Below are 25,395 nucleotides of genomic sequence, written 5' to 3'. Positions count from 1 at the left end.
GTTTGTGGTGCAGTGTCGTTTAAGGGCCCGGAGATCACGGGCATCCAGTATGGTTTTACGGCCTTGACCCTTACGCACAGAGATTGTTCCAGATTCTTGGAATCTTCGGATGATGTTATGCACAGTTGATGATGATAGACGCAAAGTCTTTGCAATTTTTCGCTGGGTAACACCTTTCTGATATTGCTCCACTATCTTTCTGCGCAACATTGTGGGAATTGGTGATCCTCTACCCATCTTGGCTTCTGAGAGACACTGCCGCTCTGAGAAGCTCTTTTTATACCCAATCATGTTGCCAATTGACCTAATTAGTGTTAATTGGTCTTCCAGCTCTTCGTTATGCTCAAATTTACTTTTTCCAGCCTCTTATTGCTACTTGTCCCAACTTTTTGGGGATTTGTTGACACCGTGAAAATTTGAATCAACGTATTTTTCCTTTAAAATGATTAATTTACTCGGATTAAAGGTTTGATCTGTCATCTACGTTCTATTACAAATAAAATATTGACATTTGCCATCTCCACATCATTGCATTCAGTTTTTATTCACAATTTGTTTAGTGTCCCAACTTTTTGGGAATCCGGTTTGTAGATGATAAGATCTTCAGCTGAATTTCTGTAGGAATGGAGTTCATGAGGAGACATGAAGTGCAGAGAGGATGGACAGGACAGACTGTGGTAATGGAGACTGCATACAAGAGCTGCTGCCAATTAGTCACATCCCCACCTCCTCTCTGTACTTCATGTCTCCTCATGAACTCCAGTCCTACAGAGATTCAGCTGAAGATCTTATCACCTGTTTTCAGGATCATAATCCCTGACAAGCAGAGCAGAGAGGAGGATGAGGCAGCTCTTTACCTCAGTGTTCTGAAATAACTTGTTCTGCTGTGTGATTAGGATAGGTTTTGTGTTTGCAAATAGGATGGTGGCCATTTCATTTCTCATAATGATTGCTCCCCAGAAAAAACAAACCATTCTAACTACTGAAAGGTATTGGGAATGGAGTTCATGAGGAGACATGAAGTACAGACAGAGCAAAAGTGTGGTAATATGGGGCTGTGGTAATGGAGACTGCATACAAGTGCTGCTGCCCATTATCCCCACCTTCCTCTCTGTACTTAATGTCTCCTCATGGACTCCATTCCTACAGAGATTCAGCTGACGATCTTATCAGCTGTATTCAGGATCATAATCCCTGACAAGCAGAGCCGAGAGGAAGATGAAGCAGCTCTTTAGCTCAGTGTCCTGCTGTGTGATTAGGACAGGTTCTGTGTGTACTAATAGGACTGCAGGCATTTTATTTCTCCTGATGATCGCTCCCTAGATAAAATGAGACATTATAACTAATGAAAAGTAATTGGGAATATATTTATAATAAAGTAATATATAATTTTTTTTTAGTAATTTTATTTTCTTAATTCCCGGATTAATTTTTTTAATTCCCAGATTAATTAACGTCCAGTGTCGGCGTGTCCTTATTGTATATTAGTCTTTGCCATGTATTCCCCATGCAGTAACAATTCTGGAGCACTGCGGTGTCATCCCTCTATTATTCCTGCTAGAACGTATGAATGAATTTTCAGCAGTGAGCAATAAAGGTCCAGATGGGTGTTACCAGTCAGGATTGTTCCCATGCACAGTCTGACACAATGATTGGATAGTATCAGACTGTGAAGGGGCAGCCCACCCCCAACGGGTGACACCCATCTGGTCTTCATTGCTAGGAATTCACTCATTACCTCTAGTAGGGATAAGATAGGAATGTATCACAACACGGAGTCATACGAATAGGTGCTCCAGAATTTGTATTACATGGGGAATGCGAGGTGTCAGGAGTCCTCTTTAAGGTTCAGTTCTTTTATTGCGGGGCCTGGCTCTGGGCCATATGTTCATGTGTCGACGCTGGTGGTGGGTTAGGATTTCATCTCTCTTCCCGCTCTGCTTTCATTTATTGGAAATCAGCTGTTTTCCGCAAAAAAAAGAAAAAAAGAAAAAAAATCTAACTCTTACGAAATCCTGGACTTTCCCCAAATTTAAACACTCCATCCAATTGGCATTTGTCTATTGCCCGTTCTCTCTATCAATCCACAGAAATTTCCACATCTGAATCCCCCCCCCACATCTTGTTCTCAGACCCTCATAGAGGGTTAAATTCTTTTTTTGCATCTGGGGGAAGGGAAGGGGGGACTCCAAAGTCTGAGACATAAACAGGACAAGAAGTTCTCCCTCTTTCCCAGTGCAAACGTATTAATGTCTGAAATGCGTTGAGGAGACCTGCTGATCGGTCAGTGTTGATCATATATATCGGCATGAGGTAAGTCACCACTACTTTCCCTGCCACTCACCTGCAGAGCTAGCAATCTAGTGCACACTTTGCATCCTGCTTTCCCATGATCCTTTGTGCACGTTGCATGTATTCCTGATAATGCACTCTACATAGGTTGGACCACATTGCTTCTTTTTTTTTGTCCTGTACAGGTGGCTGCTGTTCCTCGCCCTCCTGGGGCGTGCCGGTGCAGGGTCACCCTCTATGTTTGGAGAGATCACATCCCCCAATTACCCTGAGGTTTATCCTAATAATGCAGAGAAAATCTGGAATATTCTGGTGCCGGAGGGGTACGGCATCCGGCTGTATTTCACACACTTGGACATTGAGCCCTCTGAGAACTGCGAGTATGACTCTCTGCAGGTGAATCAATGCAGTGCATGCTGGGAGTTGTAGCTTTTTAACAGCTGGAGGGCCACAGTTTGGAGAGCACTGCAATAGAGCGAGGAGATAAGTGGTCAGATAAGTGGACCAGACCATGGAGAGGAAGAACCTGCCACTGGTCTAATAAAAACTAGAGTACTTGTGAACGGGGTCAATTGATGGGTCACACAGTCATGTGACAACTGAGCCCCTCCCAGGATTAAATGAAGGTATTCGTGTGACAACTAAGCCCCTCCCAGGATTAAATGAAGTCAGTCATGTGACAACTAAGCCCCTCCCAGGATTAAATGAAGGTATTCATGTGACAACTAAGCCCCTCCCAGGATTAAATGAAGTCAGTCATGTGATAACTAAGCCCCTCCTAGAATTAAACATAGGCAATCATGTGACAGCTAAGTCCCTCCCAGGATTAAATAAAGGTGGACATGTGATAACTATGCCTCTCCCAGTTTTAAATGAAGGCAGTCATGTGATAACTAAGCCCCTCCCAAGATTAAATGAAGGCAGTCATGTGATAACTAAGCCCCTCCCAGGATTAAATTAAGTCAGTCATGTGATAAATAAGCCCCTCCTAGGATTAAATGAAGGCAGTTAAGTGACAAATCAGACCATCCCAGGATTAAACATAGGCAATCATGTGACAGCTAAGTCCCTCCCAGGATTAAATAAAGGTGGACATGTGATAACTATGCCTCTCCCAGTTTTAAATGAAGGCAGTCATGTGATAACTAAGCCTCTCCCAAGATTAAATGAAGGCAGTCATGTGATAACTAAGCCCCTCCCAAGATTAAATGAAGGCAGTCATGGTGATAACTAAGCCCCTCCCAAGATTAAATGAAGGCAGTCATGTGATAACTAAGCCCCTCCCAAGATTAAATGAAGGCAGTCATGGTAATAACTAAGCCCCTCCCAAGATTAAATGAAGGCAGTCATGTGATAACTAAGCCCCTCCCAGGATTAAATGTAGGCAGTCATGTGATTACTAAACCGCTCCCAGGATTAAATGAAGGCAGTCATGTGATAATGAAGCCCCTCCCAGGATTAAGTGAAGGCAGTCATGTGATAACTAAGCCCCTCCCAGGATTAAGTTTAGGCTGCTTTCACACATCAGTTATTTGGTCAGTTATTTCCATCAGTTATTTTGAGCCAAAACCAGTAGTGAAGCCTACTCAGAGGTAAGGTAAAATGATTTGATTTGCACCTGTACTGTGTTTTTGACCCGCAACTGGTTTTGGCTCACAATAACTGATGGAAATAACTGATCACATAACTGCAGTGTGAACTCAGCCTTAGGCCTCATGCACACGACCGTTGTTGTGTTCCGTTCCGCAAAATGGGGTTCCGTTGTTCCGTGATCCGTTTGCGTTTTTGTTTCCATGTGTCTTTCTTTATTTTTGGAGGATCTCCAGACATGAAGGAAAGTAAAAAAAAAATCTAAGTCAAGTTTGCCATGCAAATGATAAAAAAAAAACGGGCGCGGACGCGCAGACGCGGATGACAATCTTATATTTTTTTGACGGACTGGAACCACGGATCACAGACGCGGATGACAAACAGTGCATTAGCTGAGTTTTCAACGGACCCATTGAAAGTCAATGGGTCCGCAGAAAATCACGAAAAACGGAACAACGGACACGGAATGAAACAACGGTCGTGTGCATGAGGCCATAAATGAAAAAATAAAATAAAAAACATGAAAGGATTTATATGTTTCCATTTCTTACCCAGCAATGTAGCTATAGAATGACTGGAGTTCCCCTTTAATTCCGGAGATCCTCTTTAAGGATAATATACTAAAATAAGCTAGTAAAAATAGCCAGATTTGCAAGGCAGTACAATATTGACACTCCTGTAATAAAATGTCTATGAGGGCATTTCTGTGATTTTTTTAGATTGTCTCTGCTTTTGACTCCCGTTGGTGGTTGGGCTCTCCAGTGATCGGTTCCATGGGTGACCGCTGTCTCTGTCCTGCAGGTTCTCATTGGAGATGAGGTCCAGCAGACGTTCTGTGGCCGCCATGTGCTTGGATCTGCCGGATTCCCAGGAGAGAAGTTCTATCCTACAAGTCACATGAAATTATTGTTCAAGTCTGACTTCTCCAACCAGGAGAGACGTACTGGATTTGCTGCTTATTACATGGCTGCAGGTGCGTAACGTTCATACACGCAGTGTCCAAATATCAGTGTAAGTCAATTACGATTTTCTAGCGGAAAAAATGCAATGCTATAATACTGGAACTTAAAAAACATGGACAAAGCTCCTTAGTGGCCGGCAGCAGATTGCTGCAGCAGCAACCTTCCTTCACCTCCTAGTCAGCAATGGAGACCAAGTGAACTAAGCCTCAGCTAATGGTGGAGGGAACCAGGGGCAGGTGGACCCCTATTTTCTCAGTCTCTTCTTCTCTCTCGTACAGATGTGGACGAGTGCGACACAAATGACCCCTGCTCACATTTTTGCAACAATTACATTGGAGGATTTTTCTGCTCCTGTCCTCCAGAATATGAACTGCAAGAAGATCAGAACACTTGTGGGGGTAAGTAGTCCTCTGATCTTGTCTAGTAGGTGTAAGTACTGTAGGCCGTTGACAAGTATGTAAACTGAAGCAATTTGAATGTGTAGCCTGGAGGAGTCCCCCTATAACAGCAGTCAGTGTACTCGGGAGCGCCCCCTATAACAGCAGTCTGGTTGTGTAGTCTGGAGCCCCCTATAACAGAAGTCTGTGTACTCGGGAGCGCCCCCTATAACAGCAGTCTGGTTGTGTAGTCTGGAGCCCCCTATAACAGAAGTCTGTGTACTCGGGAGCGCCCCCTATAACAGCAGTCTGGTTGTGTAGTCTGGAGCCCCCTATAACAGAAGTCTGGATGTGTACTCTGGAGCCCCCTATAACAGAAGTCTGGATGTATAGTATGGAGTGCCTCTTTTAACAGCAGACTGGTTGTGTAGTCTGGAGCCCCCTATAACAGCAGTCTGAATGTGTAGTCTGGACCGGTCCCTATAACAGCAATCTGGATGTGTAGTCTGGAGGGGCTCCTATAACAGCAGTCTGGATGTGTAGTCTGGAGCGCCCCCTATAACTGCAGTCAGGATGTGTAGTAGTGGCCCCTATAACTGCAATCTGGATGTGTAGTCTGGAGCGCCCCCTATAACAGCAGTCTGGATGTGTAGTCTGGAGCGCCCCCTATAACAGCAGTCTGGATGTGTAGTCTGGATCGTTCCCTATAACAGTAGTCTGGATGTGTAGTCTGGAGTGCCCCCTATAACAGTAGTCTGGATGTGTAGTCTGGAGCGCCCCCTATAACAGCAGTCTGGATGTGTAGTCTGGAGCGGCCCCTATAACTGCAATCTGGATGTGTAGTCTGGAGAGCCTCCTATAACACCAATCAGAATGTGTAGTCTAGAACGCCCCCTATAACTGCAATCTGGATGTGTAGTCTGGAGCGCCCCCCTATAACAGCAGTCTGGATGTGTAGTCTGGAGTGGCCCCATAACAGTAGTCTGGATGTGTAGTCTGGAGCGCCCCCTATAACAGCAGTCTGGATGTGTAGTCTGGAGGAATCCCCCTATAACAGCAGTTTGTGTACTCGGGAGCGCCCCCTATAACAGCTGACTGGTTGTGTAGTCTGGAGCCCCCTATAACAGCAGTCTGGTTGTGTAGTCTAGAGCGCCCCCTATAACAGCAGTCTGGATGTGTAGTCTGGAGCCCCCTATAACAGCAGTCTGGATGTGTAGTCTGGAGGAATCCCCCTATAACTGCAATCTGGATGTGTAGTCTGGAGAGCCTCCTATAACACCAGTCAGGATGTGTAGTCTGGAGCGCCCCCTATAACTGCAATCTGGATGTGTAGTCTGGACCTCCTCCTATAACACCAGTCAGGATGTGTAGTCTGGAGCGCCCCCTATAACAGCAATCTGGATGTGTATTCTGGAGCGCCCCCTATAACAGCAGTCTGGATGTGTAGTCTGGAGCGGCCCCATAACAGTAGTCTGGATGTGTAGTCTGGAGCGCCCCCTATAACTGCAGTCAGGATGTGTAGTAGCGGCCCCTATAACTGCAATCTGGATGTGTAGTCTGGAGCGCCCCTATAACAGCAGTCTGAATGTGTAGCCTGGACCAGTCCCTATAACAGCAGTCTGGATGTGTAGTCTGGAGCGCCCCCTATAACAGCAGTCTGGATGTGTAGTCTGGAGCGGCCCCTATAACTGCAATCTGGATGTGTAGTCTGGAGAGCCTCCTATAACTGCAATCTGGATGTGTAGCCTGGAGAGCCTCCTATAACACCAGTCAGGATGTGTAGTCTGGAGCGCCCCCTATAACAGCAGTCTGGATGTGTAATCTGGAGCGCCCCCTATAACAGCAGTCTGGATGTGTAGTCTGGAGCGCCCCCTATAACAGCAGTCTGAATGTGTAGTCTGGAGCGGCCCCTATAACAGTAGTCTGGATGTGTAGTCTGGAGCGCCCCCTATAACAGCAGTCTGGATGTGTAGTCTGGAGCGCCCCCTATAACAGCAGTCTGAATGTGTAGTCTGGAGCGCCCCCTATAACAGCAGTCTGGATGTGTAGTCTGGAGCGCCCCCTATAACAGCAGTCTGGATGTGTAGTCTGGAGGAGTCCCCTTATAACAGCAGTTTGTGTACTCGGGAGCGCCCCCTATAACAGCAGTCTGGATGTGTAGTCTGGAGCGCCCCCTATAACAGCAGTCTGAATGTGTAGTCTGGAGCGGCCCCTATAACAGTAGTCTGGATGTGTAGTCTGGAGCGCCCCCTATAACAGCAGTCTGAATGTGTAGTCTGGAGCGCCCCCTATAACAGCAGTCTGGATGTGTAGTCTGGAGCGCCCCCTATAACAGCAGTCTGAATGTGTAGTCTGGAGCGCCCCCTATAACAGCAGTCTGGATGTGTAGTCTGGAGCGCCCCCTATAACAGCAGTCTGAATGTGTAGTCTGGAGCGCCCCCTATAACAGCAGTCTGGATGTGTAGTCTGGAGGAGTCCCCTTATAACAGCAGTTTGTGTACTCGGGAGCGCCCCCTATAACAGCAGACTGGTTGTGTAGTCTGAATGTGTAGTCTGGAGCGGCCCCTATAACTGCAATCTGGATGTGTAGTCTGGAGAGCCTCCTATAACACCAGTCAGGATGTGTAGTCTGGAGCGCCCCCTATAACTGCAATCTGGATGTGTAGTCTGGAGCGCCCCCTATAACACCAGACTGGTTGTGTAGTCTGGAGCCCCCTATAACAGCAGTCTGGTTGTGTAGTCTAGAGCGCACCCTATAACAGCAGTCTGAATGTGTAGTCTGGAGCGGCCCCTATAACTGCAATCTGGTCGTGTAGTCTGGAGAGCCTCCTATAACACCAGTCAGGATGTGTAGTCTGGAGCGGCCCCTATAACTGCAATCTGGTTGTGTAGTCTGGATAGCCTCCTATAACACCAGTCAGGATGTGTAGTCTGGAGCGGCCCCTATAACTGCAATCTGGTTGTGTATTCTGGAGCGCCCCCTATAACAGTAGTCTGGATGTGTAGTCTGGAGCGCCCCCTATAACTGCAATCTGGATGTGTATTCTGGAGCGCCCCCTATAACACCAGTCAGGATGTGTAGTCTGGAGAGCCTCCTATAACAGCGGTCTGGATGTGTAGTCTGGAGCACCCCCTATAACAGCAGTCTGGATGTGTAGTCTGGAGAGCCCACTATAACAGCAGTTTGGATGTGTAGTCTGGAGCGCCCCCTATAACAGCAGTCTGGATGTGTAGTCTGGAGCGCCCCCTATAACTGAAATCTGGATGTGTAGTCTGGAGCGCCCCCTATAACTGCAATCTGGATGTGTAGTCTGGAGAGCCCCCTATAACAGCAGTCTGGATGTGTAATCTGGAGCGCCCCCTATAACAGCAGTCTGGATGTGTAGTCTGGAGCACCTCTTATAACAGCAGTCTGGATGTGTAGTCTAGAGTGCCCCCTATAACAGCGGTCTGGATGTGTAGTCTGGAGCGCCCCCTATAACAGTGGTCTGGATGTGTAGTCTGGAGCGCCCCCCTATAACCGTAGTCTGGATGTGTAGTCTGGAGCGCCTCCTATAACAGTAGTCTGGATGTGTAGTCTGGAGTGCCCCCTATAACAGCAGTCTGGATGTGTAGTCTGGAGCGCCCCCTATAACAGTGGTCTGGATGTGTAGTCTGGAGCGCCCCCTATAACAGCAGTCAGGATGTGTAGTCTGGAGCGCCCCCCTATAACCGTAGTCTGGATGTGTAGTCTGGAGCACCTCTTATAACAGTAGTCTGGATGTGTAGTCTGGAGCACCCCCTATAACAGCAGTCAGGATGTGTAGTCTGGAGTGCCCCCTATAACAGCAGTCAGGATGTGTAGTCAGGAGCGCCCTTTATAAATAGTACTGTATTTTTAAGACTTTGTAATTTTTTTATGAAAAGTTCTGCAACTTTCAAATTTTTCTTGAAAAAAAGGCACACACACAAGACTTCTCACAGCTGCATGTTTGTTACAATATATTAGGCTGGAAAATATGTGAACCAAACACCCTTGACTCCCTGCTGATATCTGGATACAGAGAGAGATTTCTGCTGCTGATTTCAGTTCTCAGAGTAATGCCTAGACTGATACATTGTAACAAACCCTCTTTGCAGACATACAGTAAGTTAGGCCTTGGACGTAAATAATAATGTTTCCATTTACTCACATCAAGCAAAGATTTTTAAAATGATGAGGAATTGAAACACGAAGTAGATTAGAACGCTGCAGAACGAGCGGAGTTTCCCTTTAATGTTTTTGATTGTCATGGTGTAGCCATAGTCTGTCATTTTCTGGGGCCCTCTGTTTGGCTGCAGAATTCCTTGTCTTTGCTCATCCTCCCACGGATTAGGACCTCTGTGATCTGGACGTGTCTTTGTGTTTCCCAGTGAACTGTAGCGGGGGTCTGTACACGGACCTGAGGGGGCAGATCAGCAGCCCGGGATATCCTGCTCCTTACCCTGAGAACTCTCGCTGTGAATACAGAATTCTCCTAGAATCTGGGTACCAGGTTATTCTGACATTCAAGGCCCAAGATTTTGATATTGAGGTTTCTGATGGCGGAAGCTGCCTGTACGACAGTCTTACGGTGAGTACAAGGGTGCTAGTCTCATCGCTGCAAAGTGGGTGGAAATATGAAGAACGGCGTCTTCCGAATTTTTTTGTTGTAAATTCTCTTTTTATTCATTTTCATTTTTAAATTAATGTATCACAAGAGGAGGACACCTCGGGATGCAGCCCAAGAGAGTTACCTCCATAAGACATGAGTGACACAATAGAAAACACATTAAAAAGGTAAACATGAAATATATAACAGAAAGGCACCAAGGAATATCGAATGGCAAGTACAGAATGCCAGCATATGTCAGGCGATATCAGGACGTTCCCAAAAAAAAAAAAGGGAAATGAAGGGCCAAGAGAGATACACAAGAGCCTCCTATCTTATGAAGCGAGAAGAAGGTTATAGTCGTGGGTAGTTTGAAATGTCATCCAGTCTTCCGAATTTATGTAAATAAAGCGTACAGTGGTTGTCCTTCTATAAGTTATAGGTGACAAGTATCTGGGACGGGTGGGGGGCCCAGCAGCAGACCCCCACCGATTGATGGTCCCAGAAAGAAGCCAAGTACAGTGCTTGGTGGTCTCTGTCAGTCTGAGAGTGAATCGACCTCCAACCATATGGGCGCACGGAACCCCAGTCTTTGTGACCAGTGGCCATCCCACCAGTCAGATCCTCACCGAACACAACCTTATGTGTAGCAAAATGTCCGCATAGGAGATAAATTTTACCTCTGATGGGGAGAAGATTGTCTAGACCGGACACAATTGTAACAAACCCTCAGCTGTGTGAATGAGGCTAGGTCAAAGGCTTTATTCACACATTGGGAAGGGGAATTTATTAAAGGGGTTCTGCACTTTCATTTAAAGGGAGTCTGTCACCACATTTAAGCCTATTAGACAGATCCAATAGCGTTATATGTGCCACCCAGAAGTTTAAAACGGTACCTTTGTTGCATATACCGGAGTCTTGTTTCTTGTTTGCGGCGCAGTGGAAAAGGAGAGAGGAGGAGCGTAAACGGGCGGGCAGAGGCACACGGAGGGCGGGGTTATGAGCCGTTGGGGAGGTCCGGTCTTGGGCTCGGAAGATTGAGACGCCGCCCTGGGCACTTGAGAGGGCTCATTTACAGAATCTACAAAGTTCATTTTTGGCAGAAAGAAGTCTCGGTTATATGCAACAAAGGTACCGTTTTAAACTTCTGGGTGGCACATATAACGCTATTGGATCTGTCTAATAGGCTCAAATGTGGTGACAGACTCCCTTTAACTGATGATCTATCCTCGGGTATGTACCTGATGAAGGGGAATTATTCCCCGAAACGCGTTGTACAGGGGCGTACACAGAAATCATTGGGCCCCATAGCAAGAATTTAGATTGGGCCCCCATGCCCGTTCCTAGTCCCTCCTACTATGCGCCCTGGCTCCTCTCACTACCCTCCCTAACTTCTCCCCTGCCCCACCTCATGCAGAAGTATTTTGTTCTACAAAATGGCAGTACTCATGCCGGAACCCAACAGACCCATTAGGCTACTTTCACACTTGCGGCAGGACAGATCCGACAGGCTGTTCACCATGTCGGATCCATCCTGCGGCTATTTCGCCGTGCCGCCTGACCGCCGCTCCGTTCCTATTGACTTCATGGTGCACGGCGAAAGTCGTCGGACTAAAAAGTCAGACATGCAGTACCTTTTAGTCCGGCGGCTTTCGCCGTGCAAGGCCATGCTGCGCCAGACCTCCGCCCCCGTTATAGTCAATGGGGACGGAGCGGCGGTCGCGCGAAATAGCCGCAGGACGGATCCGACATGGTGAACAGCCTGTCGGATCCGTCCTGCCGCAAGTGTGAAAGTAGCCTCATAGTGAATGGGATCTGATAGGTCCCGGCGGTGTTCAGCATATATTGACAAGAATCTGGGGTGTTACATGATGTAATACCATCCAACTTTACTGCTGTCCAGCATTGTACATGCGCATAGACATGAGAAAAGTTTGAGGAAGCGAGTGCCCCCCTTCCCATATCCTCTGTGTCATGCAGGACAGCTGGGAGACACTGTCATTACTCGCTATCCTGCATGATACATGTGCAGAGACAGGAGTCTCTGGGAAAGCTGGGTGACCCCCTCCCCCTGCCTTTCCATGTTCTTATTATCTGCATTTATGCCTTGCAGGATAGCAGGAAATCTGAGTGACATTACATGATGTAATAGGACCCAGCTTTTCTGCTGTCCTGCATGGTACATGTGGAGAGACATGAGAATAGTCTGAGAAAGCTGAGTGACACAGCTCCCACCTCCCCTCATATCTTCTCAGGCCTCTGCACTTGTGCCATGCAGGACATCAGGAAAGCTGAGTCACATTACATAATAGCACCCAGCTTTCCTCCTGTTCTGAATGGCATATGTGCAGAGGAATAGCCTGGGAAAGCTGAGTGACCCCCCCTCCACACACACCTCTGCACTGTCCTCACCTACAAGTGGTCACTTACTTCATTACTGGCAATCCAGAGGAAATAGGAATCGGGCATAATGGAGCTAACAGGCGGGAGGCGGAGCTAGCCGGCGGGAGGCGGAGCTAGGAGGCGGGGCTAGCAGACGGAAGACAGTTAGGAAGATAGATGGGGGCGGGGACTCTCCTCCACTGCGGGCCCCCCTTCCTCACAGGCCCCATAGCAGCTGCGTGGTCTGCCTATATGGTAGGTACGCCACTGGCGTTGTACTCCTGCAATAAAAGTATCTCTTCACTATCACCATCTGGATTGGATTTTTGCGCCCTGGGATATCTTATCTACATACTTTTGTATCCTCTAATAATGACCCCTGCAGTTCCCCCAGTAGCACATGCTCGGCAATTTGCAGTGAAGGTGGCTCAGGTGGTCCTATGGTTCTTTAACTGCAAACTGTCAGCTTTAATTTCTGCTTTTGTCAGCAGTCACATCATCAATAAATACAAGAGAACCAGTTCCATTGGCAGCCATACATGCCCACACCATGACACTACCACCACCATGCTTCACTGATGAGGTGGTATGCTTAGGTTCATGAGCAGCTCCTTCCCTTCTCCATACTCTTCTCTTCCCATCACTCTGGTACAAGTTGATCTTGGTCTCATCTGTCCATAGGATGTTGTTCCAGAACTGTGAAGGCTTTTTTAGATGTCGTTTGGCAAACTCTAATCTGGCCCTCCTGTTTTTGAGGCTCACCAATGGTTTACATCTTGTGGTGAACCCTCTGTATTCACTCTGGTGAAGTCTTCTCTTGATTGTTGACTTTGACACACATACACCTACCTCCTGGAGAGTGTTCTTGATCTGGCCAACTGTTGTGAAGGGTGTTTTCTTCACCAGGGAAATAATTCTTCGGTCATCCACCACAGTTGTTTTCCGTGGTCTTTTGGTGTTGCTGAGCTCACCGGTGCGTTCCTTCTTTTTAAGAATGTTCCAAACAGTTGTTTTGGCCAGGCCTAATGTTTTTGCTATCTCTCTGATGGGTTTGTTGTGTTTTTTCAGCCTAATGATGGCTTCACTGATAGTGACAGCTCTTTGGATCTCATCTTGAGAGTTGACAACAACAGATTCCAAATGCAAATAGCAGATGTGAAATGAACTCTGGACCTTTTATCTGCTCATTGTAATTGGGATAATGAGGGAATAACACACACCTGGCCATGGAACAGCTGAGAAGCCAATTGTCCCATTACTTTTGGTCCCTTAACCAGTGGGAGGCACATATGCAAACTGCTGTAATTCCTGCACCGTTCACCTGATTTGGATGTAAATACCCTCAAATTAAAGATGTCAGTCTGCAGTTAAAGCACATCTTGTTTGTTTCATTTCAAATCCATTGTGGTGGTGTATAGAGCCAAAAATGTTAGAATTGTGTCAATGTGCCAATATTTATGGACCTGACTGTAACGCAGTCAGTGTTGATGAGGTCCACAAGCGCTCATCTCCACTCCTGCTGCCTCCGGACAGCTTTGCGGGCTGGATAAAAAGGTCCGCTGGGCCGTAGTTTGCCCATCACTGGTCTAGTCAGTCTACCCTTAACCAGTTATGAAGACAGATCTCTGGTGTTAGTAGAGCATTCAACATGTAGCAGTCAACATATAACAATATGAACACAGAAACAAACCAATCTGACATTTCCATCACATCACTGTCATGTTCGGGTGTGGGAGGGAAACACCACACCGAACATAGGAGGGAAAGGGGTGAGGGAATAAGGCCTGGAAACTAGGGAAAGGAGATGGACACCTTTTAGTAAAACCCTAATCAAAGTCCTGACTAACTACCAGTATGAACAGACCCCAGAGGTAGGTGAATTCATACACCGGAATAACTAGTGTCCTAACTCACCCTATAGGACCCTGGTTCTAATGTCAGGAGTGAGACAACCTGTTCCTCCAAAAGGAAGGATGAACAGGAGTCTCCCTCGGGCCTAAATACAAATGACAGGGTAATGCAACACGCAAAATAACCCAAACAAAATACAAAAGGGAAAGAAAACACTTAACTTCAAGTGGCTATGTCAGCACCAGGAACTCAGCCGAGATCCACACACCAGCTATCCACAACTCCAACAGAAGCTATAAACCACATAGTATAGTGGGAGAAACAACAATAAATAGAGAAGGTTAAATACCCACAATAGAAGAAGGTGTGGGAGGCACCAGAAACAACACAGGCGTCATTTGATCCAAACGGAAAACATGTCAGATCAAACCACGTGTTGCCAGTCTCACCGATCTCCTGCCACCTGTCGCGGGAATGACTTTCTTTGAACTCAATTTAAAAAAATGCGGCAATGAAAAAAAAAAAAAAACAACTCCCAAAAATTTTTTTAAATCACCAATGCGCATTTAAAAAAAAAGCTAAAGTTTTACTCCCCCTTTTTATTCTCAAGCACATTCCCATTTTCATTCCTTGATGCAGCATCATATATTCATATATTCACACACAGCTCATAGCTACGCCTTATTCTTCGAGTACAAACTTCACACACAAGTTTGCTCAACATCCATCAAATTCTTCTCGACTACAACTTCGCACATTCACAAACAGCTACTCACAGCCGCACCCCATTCCTGTGCTCTGCCAATGAATGATTTATGGCTGCAACACTGCTCTCAGCTACAAGAGAAAATGTGCACAATGATATCACAAATCTCTTATTATGTAAGTGTGATGCTAGTGATTCTTATCACACCTTAGCTAATTCAATAATTCTGGGAGAGAGAAGAATTATTAGGTATCACTTCTGTTGTCTTTCATGTAATCGAGCGAAAAAAACATTTATTTCTTTCAAGTCACTTCCACAAACTTTCCAACAATTTTGTATTATTGAATAGCTACCGGTATATTATTGATGTTACATATTCGTTGTCTCCTCTGGCTGTTACCCTTCTTCATAGCCTTTACATTAAAACTTTCAGATATTCTTAAAGCTGCTAGGCTTCCCACATGCAGAAGTCAGACCCACGTTGTGCTTCTCATCTCTCAAGCATTCATCCACCTAGCTTTCCTGAGACACATGCACACTTTAGCAAAGGAAGGAACAAAGCGATATACAGAAGCTGAGACTAGAGGGCAATCGGTCCATAAAATAACCTTATCTATGTGTGTCTAAAGGACCCTTGGGGGGTACTATGCTTGGGGAGAGAGAGCCTTAATCGATGTGAGGAGACTTATAGGCCATATGTGCTCCTCTGGAATTCTGGGAAGAAAAGGATGCAAATGAGTTTTTATCAAGCTCTGCCTCTAATGCCACCAGGTGTAAGGTAGCTACCCTATAATTCAATGTTCAACCCTTTAAAAAGACATTGAGACATGACTCGGATAATAAATAAGCCAGCACCTCATTTGCAGACAGCTGTTTTGGGTGATTTCCCCTCATCAGTGCAGAGCAGAGAGCATTGGCTTAACTGGGTGAGAGGTCTAAGTCAGCGCTGGGGGGGGGTACCATCTTTCCTCGGGGAGAGAGTGCCTTAACACAGGCTTCACACAGTTCATAGTAACACTCGCTAGCAATGATCAGGCGGTGTAAATATACCGCCAATTATCCAATTAATCCATGCATTTACCGGCAGCAGATTGTGCCATGCAAACACAATCTCCTGCTGGCAAACAACGAGTTCTTATGGGGAAGAGTGTTGGCATTATCCTAACGTTTCCACCCTGACAGTATCGTCCTGTGTAAAGGGACCTTATAAAACATAGAACAGCCTAGACACATCAACCCTTGTTTAAAAGGAAAAGGGTGTTCTTCAAGGCAACCATCCTATACACATTTCTCTTTTTACCTTCATACATACACCTCAGATAATACTTGCTCTAATCTTTCTCAACAATCGATCTTCTCACAGTTAGACAGCTTCAACAGTCTCTAATAGTTCTTGAAACCAGAACTGTTTTAACAAAGGTAAAGATTTCCAAAATCTTCATATTCTTAGTGCTAACCAAGTATCTATTGGCACACACAAGGTACAATGCTTATTCATTATTAATTGACAGTTCCTGATGTATCACACTTATTGTAATTTTCTACATACATTTTAACTTCTAGTTATTATTTCAAACCACTCTCTAATGCCATAAATATTTCCTACTCGAAACACACAGCATCAGAGTAACAAATACTTAAAGGGCTTCTGTCACCCCACTAAAGTCATTTTTTTGGGGGGGGGCTAGTTAAATTCCTTATACTGCGATATATGAAAATATAATGGTGTTACTTACTTTCCTTCAGCAGTTTCTTATAAAAACAAACTTTTATAATATGTAAATCAGGTCTCTACCAGCAAGTAGGGCGTCTACTTGCTGGTAGCAGCTGCAGAAAACCGCCCCCTCGCCGTGTTGATTGACAGGGCCAGCCGCGATCTCCTCCTCCGGCCGGCCCTGTCAGCATTTCAAAAATCGCGCGCCTGTGTTCATTCGGCGCAGGCGCTCTGAGATGAGGAGGCTCGCCTCCTCAGCACTCCCTCAGTGCGCCTGCGCCGATGACGTCTTCTCTTTCGGTGATGTCATCGGCGCAGGCGCACTGAGGGAGTTCTGAGGAGGCGAGCCTCCTCATCTCAGAGCGCCTGCGCCGAATGAACAGAGGCACACGATTTTCTGAAATGCTGACAGGACCGGCCGGAGGAGGAGATCGCGGCTGGCCCTGTCAATCAACACGACGAGGGGGCGGTTTTTTGCGGCGGCTACCAGCAAGTAGACGCCCTACTTGCTGGTAGAGACCTGATTTACATATTATAAAAGTTTGTTTTTATAAGAAACTGCTGAAGGAAAGTAAGTAAGAACATAATATTTTCATATATCGCAGTATCTCCCATTTCTCTGGATAATCTTTGAGATGTTTCTCCACTTTGATTGGAGTAACCTGTGTTAAATTCAAGTGACTGGAGATGATTTGGGAAGACACGGCCCTATCTATGTAAGATCTCACAATGCATATATGAGCAAAAACCAGGCTATGAGGAGGAAAGAACTGCCTGTAGAGCCCAGAGACAGGATTTTGTGGAGGCAAAGATCTAGAGAAGAGGACAAAAACATTTCTGCACTTGAAAGTCCCCAAGAGCACAGTGGCCTCCATAATTCTTAAATGAAAGAAGTTTGGAACAGTGTAATGTAATAGTGGAAGCCGATAGTAGTGCTCCAAGAGGCCGACATACTGTCAGTGGTAATACAATGTGCTTTAGACAATTTCATCAATTATTTTGACAGAAACCAAAGCGATCCCATTTCATTAACTAGATTTTTCTGCTATCTATGAGAAGGGTTCTTTTCAGTAAGAGCATTAACAGTGTAAATGACTTACGATGGACACTTTCCCATTGTATTTTCCCAGATAAAAGCCAAAGGACAGAAGTTCGGCCCTTACTGTGGGAAGACGCCCCCTCCTCGCATTGAATCGGGCAGCAATGAGGTGGATATTGAATTTATGACTGACAGCGGAGGGGATAACAAAGGCTGGAAGATCTATTATTCAGAGGATGGTGAGGAAGAGACTGGCTGGTAAAGCCACTGTGACCAACTTTTTGGGATGCCCTTATATGATGCCATATGAGCCTGATCACTGAGGTGTAGGGAATTGATGTATGGGACTGCGGAGATACGAAACCGACATGGGTACAATGGAAAGGGCAGTAGCATATATATATGAGAGGGGACACCATAGCAACACTATTATACTAGGTAGACTTACCATTCAGGACTTGACAGTTATGGGTCCCAGTGCAAAACCTGTACCAGGCTCCCACCTACCATGTGCCATTTATACTACTGATGACTTCCTATGCGACACCAGGGCAGCACAACTGCCACCTCTGCACCCTTTATAAATAAACATCTGCCCTTATGGAAGCTGTAATGGCAGCCAAATTGGCATCACTTATTCAGGTATCAGATAACAGCGTGTGGACAAATGTGTTTCAAACTTTTGAGTCTAATTAGTGCAGGATTCTGCTTAGTTGTGACCGGTGTTAAAGCTACTTCCCCAAAGAAGATTAGATTTTAGGAGGACATGCCTTTTACAGCTCTTTTCACACTGGCACTGGACTCTGTTCTGTTGGGCTGTCTGCAGTGCCCCGTGAACACACCAGAACCCTGACAGGAATCTGTTGACCCCATTATGAGTCAATAGCAGTCATTGGGATGTTTTCGAAACATGGAAGCTATGACAGTAATAGTGTGAACAGAGTCTAATGTCTTAAGAAGCACACATACTGCTGCCCATGTTTCCTCTTCGACCAATCCATTACCTCAACAAATACACATCACACAGCTTCTTGGCAAAAAGGTGTTCCTTGCAGCCACCTTTATTAACATGTATATAAAACCGCAACAACACACTCACATCATAACCAATCAAGAGACACCAGACTCACACAACAACCAGTTGAGAACCACCACACTTGCACCACTACCACTTGAGAGACACCACACTTGCAGCACAACCAATTGAGAAATAGCACACACACACAACCAGTTAAGAGACAGCACACCACAACCAATTTAGCAACCCCACACTCCCACCCCAACCAATTGAGAGACACCACACTCACTCCACAACTAGTCAAGGACCACCACACCCACGCAACCAACTGAGAGACACCACAAAAACCAGTCAAGACACGCTATATTCACACCACAACAATCAAAAGACACCATTTACATAACAACCAGTCGGCAACCATCACTGCAACCACTGGTCTCTAGAGACACCACATTCACACCACAACCAATTGTGAAATACATGCACCCCACCCAATTGAGGGACACCACACTCTAACCATAACCAATTGAGAGATGCCACATTCGCAATACAAGCAATGGAGAACACCACAACCAACCAACTCATGACACTAGCCACCACAAACGTTTGCGACATTGTGACTTCTGCCCGTTCCAACTACCAATCTAGCCAACTTCTGTGGCTACCAATAGCCAAACCTTACCAAGAAACCTGCTGTTCAGCTTCTGTTCCCCTACATGCAAGCTCGCTCTGCCATTAGGCTTGCTCTCCATGGTCAACCAAAACCATTCTGCCCTTATCAGAGTGTAGTGCTGTGATCTGACCTTTCAGTTTTTTAACCATTCTAAATTTGGTTGGGGTAACTGAGCTCCTCCTTCTTTTCTGGTAACAGTTAACCAATATCAACCGGATACTTCCTAAATAACCCACCAGTGTCCCTCCGCTTTCCTAAACATCCAATCCAGCATTTTTTTGGATCCACCCACTCCCTCTAAGCCCACCATCTTCCCCTTACTCAGCTACCTGAGCCTCCTATTCATGCATGGTGCCCCTTTTGCCACTTCATGTAAACTTGCCCTAATTTCACTGCTCTTAAAACTAATAAAGCTTGTAAGTCTTGTAACGTACCTCCATCTTTCTCCTCCCTCCCAGCCATTCCCTGCCCGACAGACGTGTTCCATCATGCCATTCTAAATCCACGAAAAGACAAGTATGTTTTCAAAGACATGATCACTGTGAAGTGCGAGGAAGGATTTGAAATAGTATCAAAACAGGTAAGTGAAGGCAGTATTATTATATGTCTGGAATATTATAATTTTAGGATATCTCTACCAAAATCATGAAAACCAGGCCTGTCTATTTATATAGGTAACACTCCCAACCTATTACCTTTCATCTCACTCACTCCAAAATAAATTGTCAGACCCTAGACTAGACCCCAGAATAAATACAGAGCCCAAACCAGACTTTAGATTAAAGAGAGACATCAGACTAGACCATAGAATAAATAGACATTAGACCAGATCAGACCATAGAAAAGATTCCAGAATAAATACAGATGCCTGAGAAGAAATTAGAATCTCTATACTCCTCAAATTCCATACATAAAGACCCTAGAACAAATACAGACCCCTAACTGGACCCCAAAAAAAATAGACCCAAAGACAAGAACTCTTAAACCAACATAGACTCCAGATCAGACCCACTAATACTGAACCCAAATCCTGTAAGGAAATACAGACCAGACTCCAAAATAATTTCAGACCTCAGACCAGACCCCTATGTAAATACAGACCCCAGAATAATAATGTCAGGGGAAGAAGAAGGAAACATATGTTGGTCCAAGCGTAAGAAAACGTGGGCATGGCACTTGGGAGACACATGCTTTTTCTTGATGCTTCCCCTGCCTGACAGAGGAGACCATAATATTGAGAAAACTACATTGATAGATTTTGGTGCAGTCATAAGGATAATAAGGGGAAGACTAGTTTGCTACATGATAAGGCTTCTGAATCATAGTTAGACATTATTATGGTGCTCCAAAGGTGCCAAAGACAAGGTCATCCCATGTCAGCTCCATGAAGATCATCTATGTACAGTACCTTCTTTGCATGATAGTCTGTATTACCTCCTCAGTCTCCTTCTTATCACTTATCAGACGAGGCTGCCATCATTCCGAGCGAAATGCCAAGGAGATGGGACCTGGTCAAGCACACACCTAAAATGTGAACGTAAGCAAAAATTCCATAGAACACCCTAAAACTGTGTTCCCCAAATTGCAATATGCTAATTGCAGGTGCTAAGACAGTAGCACATTAACCTCATCCTTCTATTCTCTCCAGCTGTGAATTGTGGAGATCCTGAGCAAATTGTTAATGGTGATGTCATCTTCACGCACACCACGTACGGAGCCAAAGCCGTATACAACTGCATAACAGAATACTATACCTTGAAAGGAGATGGTTAGTATTTGTGAACTACACTGCGGGTAAGAGGAGGTGGAGTAGTGCATGGACGCCATTAAGTACATATGTCAAAGGTTAGAAATTAAGAACATGTGAGGATCCCATGTATGACTAGTAACTGGAGAAAATGAGTGAACACATGCATTACTGTTAGTTGAGCACATATATGCCTACCGAAAATGACTAGTATGGACATGTGTGGTTCTAAGAAGATAATTTATATGTGTAGTTAGAATTGAATGACTGGTAGAAGCTGAAGAGTGTAGAGCACATGTGTGGATGGTCGAAGGTGAAGACAGTGGAGCACATGTGTGGATGGTAGTCGGTGAAAAGTGTCAAACACATGTATGACTGATAGTGGTGAATAGTGTAGAACACATGTATGACTATTATGAGATTAAGAGTGTGGAGCACATGTATGACTGGAAACAGGTGAAGAGTGTGGCGCACATGTATGACTGGTAGGAGGTGAAAAATGTGGAGTACATGTATGACTGACAGGTGAAGAGTGTGGAACACTTGCATAAAGTTGTCAGACACATGCATGAAGATGTCAAACATGAAGATTGTAGAGCACATTTATGACTGGTAGAAGGTAAAGAGTGTGGAGCACATGTATGACTCGTAGGAGGTGAAAAATGTGGAGTAAATGAAATACTGGTAGTTGGTGAAGAGTGAAGCACATGTATGCCAGGCAATAAGTGAAGAGTTTGAAGCATATGTATAACTGGTAGGAGTTTCAGAGTGTGGAGCACATGTATGACTGGTAGGAGGTGAAGAATGTGGAGGACATGTACTGTATGACTGGTTGGAGTTGAAGCATGTGGTGCACATGTATTGTATGACTGGTTGGAGTTGAAGCATGTGGTGCACATGTATAAATGGTAGGAGGTGAAACTTGAAGGTTGTATATGTCACTATATTCTCTTTTTTACTTATTTACAGACACATATTACTGTTCTGTGGATGGACTCTGGATAAACAACAACAATAAAAGTGACCTTCCCAAATGTGCTCCAGGTAAATCAGAGGAACCACCTCCAGAACCTTCACTCACTTCCAGACCACACGTCCTTACGCACTTTATTAGTATCACCCCTTGCTTGCTCAGTGTCCACCTTAGTTGATTTAGTACAAAAAAAACCTGGACCTTAACATCCATGCCAAAAGAAGGACATGTAGATGTGGCATGACTACCATGTTTCAGGGAATTCCCTAGGTCCTACAGTGCCCTCACAATGGTGCCATTCACATTGTTTGGTACAAGATCACCAGTGTGTGCAACAGTGCCCAAGTCAGGATACCTTTTCCACCACCTCATACCTTCCTGTATGAAGCAATCTTTGATTGCATAGACAAGTCATGTCTTGGGACAGTGTAACAATCTGGTTTAATCTACAACAAATGGGAGGCATGTTGCCCCTTATCACTTTGAGAATTACTATATAATAATGTGTAAGGAAATACTATGGTCACCATCCGAAGCCACAGCCAGCAAACTTCTACCAGTTCTCCTTAACCACTCTGGTTAGTAGAAATCTAAGGCTATCCCTAAGGTCTTCACCAGAGCATTCTGCAAAGATGGATGGATTTGGCTGCTATGGACCCAGGTTACATCTGGGGTGTAAGGTTGCAGAAAAGTGGTGCAAGCTCAGTAGAAGTTGACCTAGCAGAATGACCAGGATCCAAAGAGTAGCAGACAAGTTCAATTCAGCATAGAGAGGGTTAATCCAGAAGGCAAGCCATAGTCAGAATACCAGGAGAATCAGTGGAAGTCAAATCAAGAAATAAGGGGTTAATCCAGAATACAAACCAGACATTTAACCAGTAGGCTTTACGTTCAGGTACCAACCGCAGTAGTACAAGCAGAGCCACTTATCGCAATCACAGGTATCTGGCGACAACACAGTAGCAGACTTCAATCTCCTACCTAGCTTCCAGCCTCACTGATAGATTGACCGGTTGGGGCTTGACAGTATATTAGTCGGTGTAGGGATTCGCTGTAGTAGGCAGGTTAGCGGACGCAGTATAGAGGCAACCACAAAGTCTTCAACTTAAACAGGTCAGTGTTTATTCACACAAAAGGCAAAACAAAATGGCAGTTCGCAGTCTTGGTGTTCGTTCAAACCATGGAAAGTCCACAGAACAAAACATTCACCTTGTGAGCCGTTTTCCATCAGCGGTCCCCAGCAGGCTTTAGGGGCCTGTTTTCCAGCATGCGGCTCTCAGCCCTTTAGAACAGCACACATCTTCAGATCCCAAATCACAGAGACTCCACAGCTTCACTGTGAGATGGAGGATAATCCACCACACCTGACAGTGTTGACTGCTTTTATAAGCCTTCCAAGATCCGGCCTGGAACGTGGGGAGTAGCCACCCACCCAGCACTTTGTATACTCCCAGTAAGAGCCGTCCCAGATCAGCTTTACAGCCAAACTAACCGGCTGAAGTGTCAGATGCAATAATGACATTTCGGGAAAAAACAAACAAACAGCTGTTACCTCACCGAGGCCAGGAACCTCGGTGACACATTCCGACCCCCTGTTCCTTCCTACAATGGGTACCCCAAACAATTGTCTTACTGGCAGGGGCATAACTACCGCAGTAGCAGCAATAGTGTAGCCCTCATTATTTAAATAGAGGGCCCGCCGCCGCCGCCAGCAGCAGTTGTAGTTTTATATTGATCTATAGCAGTGCACAATACAGTTCATGTGGGTTATCATGGGATGAAACAGCGATCTTGGGCATGACAGGTGTCATGTGACCAAGGTTTCCAGTGTGACTCGCAGGTTGCCGCAACCATGACCCTAGAATCACAAAAAATCCAGTCCTACTGGTTGTTTTATCTTCATATTTGTTAAATGACAGGGAGAGGGGGAGTGTATGGCGAGTGTGGGCGATCTTGACTGGCTGCAGTAGTCGGGGTTTCACGGGAGGAGAGGGTTGCAGGGAACCAGCTGCTGGTGGGGGGTGCTCCACTTAAACATTTCCTATGGGGTCCAGTGATTTCTAGTTACACCCCTGCTTACTGAATAAGGTTTGCTCTGGATCTTTCTCTTGAAACATCTCCCCTGAATCCAAATCTTCATGTCTTTTCAGTTTGTGGAAAATCTTCATTTTCCAAAGGAACCCGAATTTTTGGAGGGGAAAAAGCTGATGATGGATTCTTTCCATGGCTCGTACGAATTTTCTTTCCTACACAACTCGGTGGTGGATCACTGATATCGGATCGCTGGGTCCTGACGGCTGCTCACGTTTTGTTGGGTAAAGAGATGCCTACATTGCAGGTCGGAGCTGTGGATCATACGAAAGCAACGAAAATTCTGGCCAAGAAGGTATTCATCCACCCCGACTGGGTAAATGATGATGGCGAGAGGACAAATTACAACAACGATATCGCCCTCATCCAGCTGCCAAGGCGAATCGAACTGGATGAATGTATTTACCCAATATGCCTGCCGGAAAAAGGTCAGACAGAGGGCCCCGCCATTAGAGAGGTTGGATACATCGCTGGTTGGGGACAAACCAACAGAAAAAACAGACTAGGAAAAACAATAGATAAACCAAGGATCTTAGAATATACTGGAGTTTCACTCCGTGATCTTGAAGACTGTAAGAAGGCTGTGCCGAAAAAGTATGATGTCACCTCAAACATGTTGTGTGCAGGGGAGGGGGGTCATGACACTTGCAGTGGTGACAGCGGGGGTCCCCTCATGTTTGAAGATCTAAAAGTCAGAAGAAACAAAAGATTTTATATCGCTGGCATTGTCTCTTGGGGAATCGAATGTGGTGACTTTGGAATGTACACCAAAGTTCAGAACTACGTGGACTGGATAGAGAAGACAATAGAAGAGGTGGAAGATAAAGAGAAAATTGAAGAGCAACAGGAACCACAGAAGATCTGTAAGAAGACATAGGAAGGAGCATAGCCCACCAAACAATCTGCTTATGAGACATCAGTATAAATGCACCATGTTTTTCGCAATAAACTCTGTATACACAGTAAAGGCAAAGTCCATCATGTAATTTCTAAAATAATAAAAAAGAAGCAATTATATAAATGCTGTTCTGTGCAAATGCAATGATGAAGGGGAAGCCTGGCACTGTCAATCTACCATGAGGGGAAGACACTGGGAGGCAATATTGCGGGAGTGACGGTGCATAGAGTGGCGCACTCCCGCTTGCATTAAAATAAAGTACAGGGTGGGCCATTTATATGGATACACCTTAATACAATGGGAATGGTTGGTGATATTAACTTCCTGTTTGTGGCACATTAGTATATGTGGGGGGGGAAACTTTTCAAGATGGGTGGTGACCATGGCGGCCGTTTTGTAGTCGGCCATTTTGAATCCAACTTTTGTTTTTTCAATAGGAAGAGGGTCATGTGGCACATCAAACCTATTGGGA

At 45.4% G+C, this 25,395-nt stretch overlaps 1 protein-coding gene across 1 annotated transcript; it reads left to right on the top strand.

The window, feature by feature from the left end:
- Positions 1–2,125: 2,125 nt before the first annotated feature.
- C1S (complement C1s) lies at positions 2,126–24,992 on the top strand. Its single transcript, XM_044297978.1, has 11 exons — positions 2,126–2,313; positions 2,478–2,688; positions 4,684–4,855; positions 5,123–5,242; positions 9,614–9,813; positions 17,615–17,762; positions 19,673–19,794; positions 20,679–20,751; positions 20,863–20,982; positions 21,931–22,005; positions 24,085–24,992. Exons 1-11 carry the CDS (start codon positions 2,309–2,311, stop codon positions 24,900–24,902), a joined length of 2,064 nt encoding a protein of 687 aa, XP_044153913.1. The 5' UTR covers positions 2,126–2,308; the 3' UTR covers positions 24,903–24,992.
- The last annotated feature ends 403 nt before the right edge of the window (positions 24,993–25,395 follow it).

This window comes from Bufo gargarizans, chromosome 6 (assembly GCF_014858855.1).
Source record: "Bufo gargarizans isolate SCDJY-AF-19 chromosome 6, ASM1485885v1, whole genome shotgun sequence".
NCBI classification, from domain to species: Eukaryota; Metazoa; Chordata; class Amphibia; order Anura; family Bufonidae; genus Bufo; species Bufo gargarizans.
This window is presented reverse-complemented; position numbering and strand designations above follow the sequence as displayed.

What these genes read in the sequence shown, in the direction of transcription:
- C1S (XM_044297978.1), top strand. An exon ending in GCCTGTACGACAGTCTTACG is followed by an intron (nt 9,814 to 17,614) that starts GTGAGTACAAGG and finishes GTATTTTCCCAG; the next exon opens with ATAAAAGCCAAAGGACAGAA. An exon ending in CACACACCTAAAATGTGAAC is followed by an intron (nt 20,752 to 20,862) that starts GTAAGCAAAAAT and finishes TATTCTCTCCAG; the next exon opens with CTGTGAATTGTGGAGATCCT.